The sequence below is a fragment of the Motacilla alba genome, chromosome 9 (genome assembly GCF_015832195.1).
Source record: "Motacilla alba alba isolate MOTALB_02 chromosome 9, Motacilla_alba_V1.0_pri, whole genome shotgun sequence".
Classification (NCBI taxonomy): Eukaryota; Metazoa; Chordata; class Aves; order Passeriformes; family Motacillidae; genus Motacilla; species Motacilla alba.
The window spans coordinates 23628020-23636474 of NC_052024.1; the positions used below are offsets into that span (position 1 = coordinate 23628020).

The 8455-nt window shown below is 46.3% G+C and overlaps 1 protein-coding gene across 1 annotated transcript; it reads left to right on the plus strand.

Moving 5' to 3' along the window:
- Positions 1-717: 717 nt before the first annotated feature.
- NMD3 (NMD3 ribosome export adaptor) lies at positions 718-8107 on the plus strand. The gene is made up of 15 exons (XM_038146383.1): positions 718-816; positions 903-1037; positions 1547-1643; positions 2108-2188; positions 2412-2540; positions 3043-3133; positions 3274-3352; positions 3629-3725; positions 3935-4052; positions 4572-4717; positions 5250-5362; positions 5993-6065; positions 6525-6631; positions 6878-6948; positions 7353-8107. The coding sequence occupies exons 1-15, from the start codon at positions 773-775 to the stop codon at positions 7484-7486; spliced, it is 1515 nt and encodes a 504-aa protein (XP_038002311.1). The 5' UTR covers positions 718-772; the 3' UTR covers positions 7487-8107.
- The last annotated feature ends 348 nt before the right edge of the window (positions 8108-8455 follow it).

Sequence of the window (8455 nt, forward strand, 5' to 3'; positions counted from 1 at the left end):
ACGTCCCTCACGGCTCCCGCCCGCTCCATGGCTCCCCCACACTCTTTCTGGGCTCCCTCAGGGCTCCTCCATGGCTCCTTCACGGTTCCCTCCCGCTTCTCCATGGCGCCTCCATCACAGCCCCCTCACGCTTCCCTCACGGTTTCCCCCGCCTCTTCACGGCCCCCTAACAGCCCTTTCCGCGTTCCCTCGCGGTTCTGCCATGATTCCCTCACGGGTCCCTCATCGCTTCCCCCGCCTTTCCATGGCCCCTCACGGCCCTTTCCGGGCTCCCTCAGGGCTCCCCCACGGTTCCCGCCTGCACCTCCATGGCCCCTCACGGCCTTTTCCGGGCTCCCTCACAGTTCCTTCATGGCTCTCTCACGGTTCCCGCCTGCCTCTCCACGGCCCCTCCTGGCCCTTTCCGCGTTCCCTCACAGTTCTGCCATGATCCCCTCACGGGTCTCTCATCGCTTCCCCCGCCTCTCCATGGCCCCTCACGGCCCTTTCCGGGCTCCCTCAGGGCTCCCCCACGGTTCCCGCCTGCACCTCCACGGCCCCTCACGGCCCTTTCCGTGTTCCCTCACGGTTCCTTCACGGCTCCCCCACGGCCGCCTCACGCTCCCCGCCTGCCTCTCCATGGCTCCCTCTCAGCCCTTTCCGCATTCCCTCACGGTTCCCGCCCGTCTCTTGGTGTCTCCCTCGCTCCACCCTCCCCGGGCCGGGCTGGGCTCGGCCCCGCCGTCTCCTCCCTTTCCTGTGCCGGCCGGAAAGCGCCGCGTGTTCCGCAGCCATGGAGTACCTGCCGGCCCCCGCGGCCCCGGCGCAGGGACACATGTGAGCGGTGGCGGGGGGACCGGGGTTCCTGGTGCCTGTGACCGTGACCGTGACTAACTGTGCTTCTCTCTGTCCCTGTGTCCCAGCCTGTGCTGCCAGTGCGGCGTCCCCATCCCGCCCAACCCGGCCAACATGTGCGTGGGCTGCCTGCGGGCCCAGGTGGACATCACCGAGGGCATCCCCAAGCAGGGCACGGTGCACTTCTGCAAGCAGTGCGAGAGGTGAGGAGCCGCGAAATCGCTGGGGGTGGCAGCAAAATGCCCTTGGAATGCATCAGTCTCAGGGTTTAGGGAGGCAAAAGCGCACAGATTTGGTGAGGAGGAGCTGGGGGTGCTCAGCGTGCAGAAGAGGACGCTCAGGGGGAACCTTCTGGCTCTGCACAGCTCCTGACAGGAGGGGACAGCCAGGGAAAGGTTAGTTTGGATACTGGGAAAAATTCTTCATGGAAAGGGATGTCCAGCCTGGCACAGCTGCCCAGGGTTTTGGTGAAATCCCCATCCCTGGAGGGGTTTAAAAGCCTTGTGGATGTGGCATTTGGGGATGTGGTTTATTGGTGGCTTTGGCAATGCTGGGGGAGTCAGCCGCTTCACCGTGATTTTCTATGATTCTAAAAGTTGTAGCTGCATTGGTGGTACTAAATTGAAAGCTTTGGAAGTAGCTGCTCATCCTTGGAGTGATTTAAGGTGCTCAGGCAGCTTTCATGTGCTGTAAAATGCTCCCTGCATCCCAGGTACCTCCAGCCTCCAGGAACCTGGATCCACTGTGCCCTGGAATCAAGAGAGCTCCTGGCTTTGTGTCTGAAGAAAATCAAAGCTTCCCTGAGCAAGGTGAGAAGCTGATCCTGCTGGGATTTCACAGCCTGGTCACAATTGTTCCTGCAGAGATGGGAGCTGAGCAGAATGAACTGAGGGAGGCTGATGTGGTTTTAATGTAACTCAATTTCAGAGTTTTTTGCACATTTTAGATATTATTTATGCAATATTTGTTCTCACTGGTTTATGATGATATGAAAAAGAGTTGCAGGGGTCTGTATGTAGATTAGCTCAAATTCACATGTTTCAGTTGAATAAAGCACCCCTTAGGTTCAGAATATTATTAGAGGGAAGGACCTGAGATTGAGCATCTTGATTTTATGTCAGTCATCCTCCATGTTCTAGCTAAGCACTATTAATTGGATTTGGGATATTAATATATATTTTTAATTAGGATTATGCACTTCTTCACTATAGACTGTTTGTGTTTGTGGAGTTAGGCTTGGTTTTACTGAGCTCTTGTCCTTCCCCACGGGCAGGTCCGGCTGATTGATGCAGGATTCATCTGGACAGAACCACACTCCAAGAGGCTCAAGCTCAAACTGACTGTTCAGAAAGAGGTAACTGGAGCACAACCTTCTCCATGTGGCTTTTAAAAAGCTTTCATGGCAAACAACAGGATTTTTTAAATTATTATTTTCTTATTATTAGATTTCATCCTGCCTAAATTTTGCCATTCATCAAAATGAAGAAAGTCACTGTCTGTTCCAGTAAAGATGGAAAAACACTGCAGCTATTTTTGACCCAAACAGAGCTTAAACCTCGAACACTTTTGTTTTGCAGGTGATAAACGGGGCAGTTCTGCAGCAGGTGTTTGTGGTGGAGTACGTTGTTCAGTCTCAGATGTGCGAAGACTGTCACAGGATTGAAGCCAAGGATTTCTGGAAAGCTGTGGTGCAAGTCAGGCAGAAGGTAGAGGCAAAATGAATTTTTATTTGATTGTGGCAGAGCAATCAAGCAATGAATTGTGTGATTTTCTGGATTTCTCAGACAAAAATGTACTCACACTTTGCCACAGGGATATATTTTGTTTTCAAGGTTGAATTTTTTCTAACTCAGTTTAGAAAAACTTTCTGCTGTCCAGTATTAACATTCTTTAAAATGATGCTGGCAGGAGGATCTTGTGTGGATAACTAGATACTCTCCTGTATTTTAAGGCAGTTTGGAAACAGTGGGATAAATATTTAATTCTTCTTTAAAGGAAATAGATCTCTCTAGCAACCAGTTACACAAAAATGAGAAATGGAAGCTTTAAATAATTTGGTAAAAGTAGAGCAGTCTGGAATCTTTTTGTTTACTTGGATGTTCTTTCTCTAGGTGATCTCTTCATGTAAATGTTTATTCTTCAGAGATCCTGCTTTGTACTTAATGCTGCTTAAATAACCTCGATGCTTTTGTGTTTGCTTGGCTTTAGACTGTGCACAAGAAGACTTTTTACTATTTGGAGCAGCTGATTTTGAAGCACAGGCTCCATCAAAACACACTAAGGATCAAAGAAATCCACGGTGAGTGGCTCTGGAGGCAGAATGACCTGGATTTATGATGGATGTTTTCATGACTGTGTGCTGGGAGCTGTGGAGAGAAAAGCTTAGGAATTATATTTGATAAAATAGAATAGAAATAGATTGGTTTCCTTGCTTTTCAGATGGCCTGGATTTCTATTACTCTTCCAAGCAACATGCCCAGAAGATGGTGGACTTCCTTCAGTGTACAGTTCCATCCAGGTACAGCTCTCTGTCCTGTCCACTGCCTCGAGCACTCAGAACTTTGGGGAACTGTCTTAAATCCTTCCATTTAAAAGAATTTTGCAAGTGTAAGGAATCTGTAATTTAATCAAAACAGACAAAATCCCTTCTACAGAAGTCCCATGTTTGCCACTTAACCATGGTAAAATTAACCTCTGTTTCCTTAATATTTGTATTTGTGGTGCAGACACTCTGTTCCAAGGATCTCCTGTTCCAGGTGATGTTTCCTGAAAACTCTGTTTTCCTGTTTCACAGATCCAAATCATCCCAGCGTTTGATCTCCCACGACATTCACAGCAATGTCTACAACTACAAAAGCACTTTCTCTGTGGAAATTGTTCCCATATGCAAGGTAGCTTCCCTCTGCTTCATCTGCAGGGTGTTGTGGGAAGAGTTGGGATTTGGAGATTGTGGGGTTTGGGGGGTAGGGAGGGATCCACACAGGAAATGCAGAAGTTACTGAGATGGAAAAATAAAACCACAAAGTTTAAAATTTGGTTTCAGGAGATCTGGTTGAAAGTGGAGGAAATGGGAATGCCAATTGATTGTGTTGGTTTGCAGGACAACGTTGTGTGTCTGTCACCCAAGCTGGCCCAGAGCCTGGGGAACATGAGCCAGATCTGTGTGTGCATCAGAGTGACTAGCACCATCCACCTCATCGACCCCAGGACTCTGCAGAGTGAGTTTGGGGCTTTCCCCAGCACCTGTTTGTTCTGCTGGCACAATTACTGTGGGTTTCTTTCCACAAAATCTTGGATCTTTGACCTTACTGTTGTTAAATTTATCTGTACAGTAGAAATTCCGCAGTGAGCTGAGAGTTCTCCAAGCTGGATTCCCATAGGATCCTGGGCAGAATGTGCAGGCTCAGTTGGAGCTCCGGGGTGTTCTGAGCAGTCACCTGTGTCAGCTTTATTCCCCTACAATTAGATGGCATCTGCATTAGATTTTCAGCCTCTTCAGTAGCAGAAATTCTGTGCTTTGCTTGGTGTGTGCTTGGGCAGCAGGTTCCCTCTGAAAGGATGGATCCAGGAATGATTCCTTTGAGTAAAGACTGTCACAGCTCAGCTGCTCCTGCGGCAATGTGGGTCGTGTCCTAAATAACTGTGTTACAGAGATGAGCAGATTGTGTCTGGCAGTGCCTTCGTTTTAGTTAATGGTTTGTTTTTCACAAGAAATTCTCTCTCCCATCACTTTGCAGTTGCTGAAATCGATGGGAACACCTACTGGCGCCACCCCTTCAACAGCCTGTTCCACCCCAAGCAGCTGGAGGAGTTCATCATCATGGACATCAACAGAGTCCATGAGAAGAAAAAAGATGCTGGGGCAGGGGCTCGATCAAAGAAGGTGAGGGCTTCTCCGTTTAATTCATGTTTTGGGCCTTCTGCTCAGCTGAATTCGGGATCTGGGTCTGCCTGGCACAGTCAGTCTGGGCTGTTCTGGATCTTGCCACTGACAGAAGCTTTTCTCGGGACCATTTGGTTTGGAAATGGCACAGGCAGGATGTGAATTCCACTTCCAGGAGTTCTGCTTGCAGAGTTTAAACTCTGCTCATTACTGGGTATTGAAATATTAACTTTGCATCTTTAATGACTGAATTGGTTTTGTTTTGAAGCATTTCTTTTTAATCAGAATTAATGGATCTTCTCAGTTAAAAGCTAGAATAGGTGTTTATTTAAAGAAGCAGCCTTTGGGAATCCCAGGGAGTTGCCATGTCCATTTCCTTACTTTTATGTAATGAGAAATGAGGAGTAGCAAGGGATACATTGGATATGTGATGCTGAAACACAAGTTTCATGACAGGTGGGGTTTAAATCAGTGCAGATGTTGGGGTTAGGCTGGGTTTGGTTAAGGAATGTTCTATTTCCCATTCCCACAGCACACCCTGGCTGAAGCCTGGGTCAGGAAAACCTCGGAGCTGGACACGGATCACCAATATTTCTGCTGCACTCACCTGGGGCACATCCTGAATCCTGGCGACCTGGTCTTTGGGTCTGTTCTTCTTTTCTGATACTTCTATGAAATGATTATTTCATGGCTGAATTCATGTGCTATGAAGAAAGTGTTGAACTGTTCTGATTTCCAAAAAAAAGCAGCAAAAGGGGTGGAATCATGCTGGTCCTGACCCAGGAAATCTTTTCTGGAAGGAGTTTTCATGTAAAAATGGTTAGAAATAAGAGAGCTGATTGCCTTCAGAGTGCAGCTTGGAATCACAATTTAGCCACAGATAAATGGGAAGGATTTTTAAAACACCAATTAATTATTTCTTTGCTAATGAATATCATATACAGTGATAACAAATGTGAATTCTTGGTAGGATTAGGCAAATCAGGTGATGCTTAGGTTTAAACATGAATGTTGTGAGCCCAGCAGAACCTCAGTGGTGTTGCAGTTTGGATTCCAGAGGTTGGGAAGTGCGCACAGAGCAGGATTTGGGAACTGCAGCTGCTCAGAAAGCTTATGAAAGCTGCACATTAACGTGGATTTTATTTGTTTCCCTTTCTCTGGAAATATTTCTGTTCCTTAGGAGCTGCACCTTGCACTGAGCTGCCCTTTAGCACAACAGGATACATTGAGGTTGGGTTTTTATAAAGCAGAATAAAACCCCTCTTTCTCTTTTAGCTTTGACTTGGCCAACTGCAACCTAAATGATGAATTTGCCAACAAGATGAACCCCCAGCACATTCCTGACGTGGTAAGAAAATCCCTTTCCCTGCCCAAAGTTCCCTCCATTACCCAAGGCCAGCAGGGAGTGGGATTTGACAATGAGCAGTGCCTGGAGGAAGAGAGGATATTAACAGTGAAATCTGAGCATCACCTCACTTTAAAGGATGATTTCCTTAAATATTTGAGTGATGGTTAAATTATACATTTATTGTTGGTTTTTTTTCCAATTACCATGATTAGATAGTACATTAATTGTTATTTTTATTCCAATTACCAATCACTGGGTGCTGAATAATAACTCCAGTGAGTGCCTGACCCTTCAGGACCATTTCCCAAGTGTTAGGAAACATTTGAACCACCAAACTCCCTGTAAATTCAATATAACACTGCTGAGGGCCAGTGCAGCTGGTTTTAGATGCCCAGATGTGGATTTGGGTGCCGATCTGGGATTTTGGGAGGTGGAAAAAGGAGCTGCTTTTCCCTGCAGGTGCTGATCAAGAAGAGCTACGACCGCTCCAAGCGGCAGCGCCGCAGGAACTGGAAGCTGAAGGAGCTGGAGAGGGACAGGGAAGCCTCAGACACGGATGATGAAAGGTTCAGTATCTGCTCTCCTTGTTCAGTGACAAAGCAGCTTCTAAATAACCTCCAGCTGAGAGGAAAAAAGGGAAAAATAGAGATAAATGAGTTGGGAATGAATAGGTGAGCATAAAACAGCGGCGAGTTGGAAATGTGGGGATGCTCTCAGGTCTGCTGGGGGTTTGTTTCCGTGATTTTACTTTGTTGCATGAATTTCCATAAATCCAAAGGAACGGGGATAAATACATCCCACATCTTTTGCAGACAATACCAGGACTTCCTGGAAGATCTGGAAGAGGATGAGACCATAAGGAAAAATGTCAACATTTACAGAAGTAAGGCCTTTCTAACTCCTTCAGTGGGTGTAATTGAATCATGTTTGAGGCAAAACAATTTTACTGGAATTCTCTATTTGCATTCTCCAAACTCTTCATGCCTGGAGAAATGCTGTAAAGCATTTCACAGTGTTTCACCTGATGGGTTTTGTTTCCTTGCCTTTAAGTGAAAGAGAACTTTCCTTCTGCACCCAAAATCTCTGCTGGGTAAAGGATTTGATTTTTTTCCATGAGGGGACTGTTGAGTTTTTAGGAGGAATTTTTGGTTTTGTGGTTTGTTCATTGTTTTGGTGCTGTTGGTTTGATTTTTTTCTCCCTCTGTTTTCCCTTGGGGTTGCTCTGGTGTTTTGGGGTTTGTTTTCTTTGCTGAGCTGTTTTTTTGGGGGGGTTCTGTGTTTTTTTAGATGCAGATATTCCAGTGGAGAGTGACACAGACGATGATGGAGCTCCACGGATCAGCCTGGCTGAAATGCTGGAAGATCTGCACATTTCCCAGGACGCCACAGGAGGGGAGGGAGCAGAAATGCTGACAGAGTAAGGACAGTTCCTTACATCCAGTAAATATTCCCTGGGGAGGAAAAGCTCCCCAGACCATAATGAACCATCACAGGGCCAGGAAAAGTGACAAAACTCCCTCTGCACCCCAAAATAATGGCCTGGAATTCATATTTTAGGGATGATATTCCAGAGAATCAGCAATTAAAGTTCAGTTTCTGGTGGAAGCATTGCAATGTAAATTCCACAAGTTCCTCCCATCCCTGAGGGATCTTTCCATGCAGTTTCTGCAGTGGAGAAAACAAGGAAGGATGTCCAGAGGGAAAGATTTTATTCCAGTTTCCTGGATTTTAGGTAGAGTCCCTATCTACTGTTACAGCTTTAATTTCTCACGTGGGGAAGGTTTTCCCCATTTTTAGGCACAAGGGTTTGAAGCCTTTTATGATACTGGGAGATTATTCCATATATCCATATTTTGGGGAAGCTCAAGAGTAATTTCTGTTCCCTTACACAAAGAAAACTTCCCTGCAAAGCCCTTGATCAGAAAGATTGGAAAATCCTGTGGAGTGTGATGAGCATTGAACTGTATCCCATGTCTGGATCAGTGGATTAAAAGCAACATGCACAGCAATTAATTAATAAACCAGCTATAAAGGATTAAAAACCTCTCGAGATATTTTGTTTCATCATTGTTTAGTTCATTTTCAAATCCAGTTGCCTTCTGCAAGTCCAAAGAGGACAGAATAATGAACTCCCTGTTGATGGGGAGTAATAAAATCTGGGTTCAAACTGTTCTGTTTCCATCAATCCTTTTCCTCCTCCCTGTTTTCCTTGCTGGAGTCTCCCAGGAATGTTGGATATTTGCTGTGCTCTTTATCCCTGGAGATCTCCCTCTTCCTTTCCCCCCTTGCTCTGCTGCCAGCCTGGAAAAGCTTTCATGGGTCTTTCAGCAGGAGAAGATCTTGTGCTGCTGAAGCCTTGAATCCAAGGTTTGCCTGGGTTTCTGGGATTT

What these genes read in the sequence shown, in the direction of transcription:
- NMD3 (XM_038146383.1), top strand. Translation starts at nt 773, where the DNA reads ATGGAGTACCTGCCGGCCCCCGCGGCCCCGGCGCAGGGACACAT. An exon ending in AAATTGTTCCCATATGCAAG is followed by an intron (nt 3,726 to 3,934) that starts GTAGCTTCCCTC and finishes GTTGGTTTGCAG; the next exon opens with GACAACGTTGTGTGTCTGTC. An exon ending in CCCAGCACATTCCTGACGTG is followed by an intron (nt 6,066 to 6,524) that starts GTAAGAAAATCC and finishes TTTTCCCTGCAG; the next exon opens with GTGCTGATCAAGAAGAGCTA.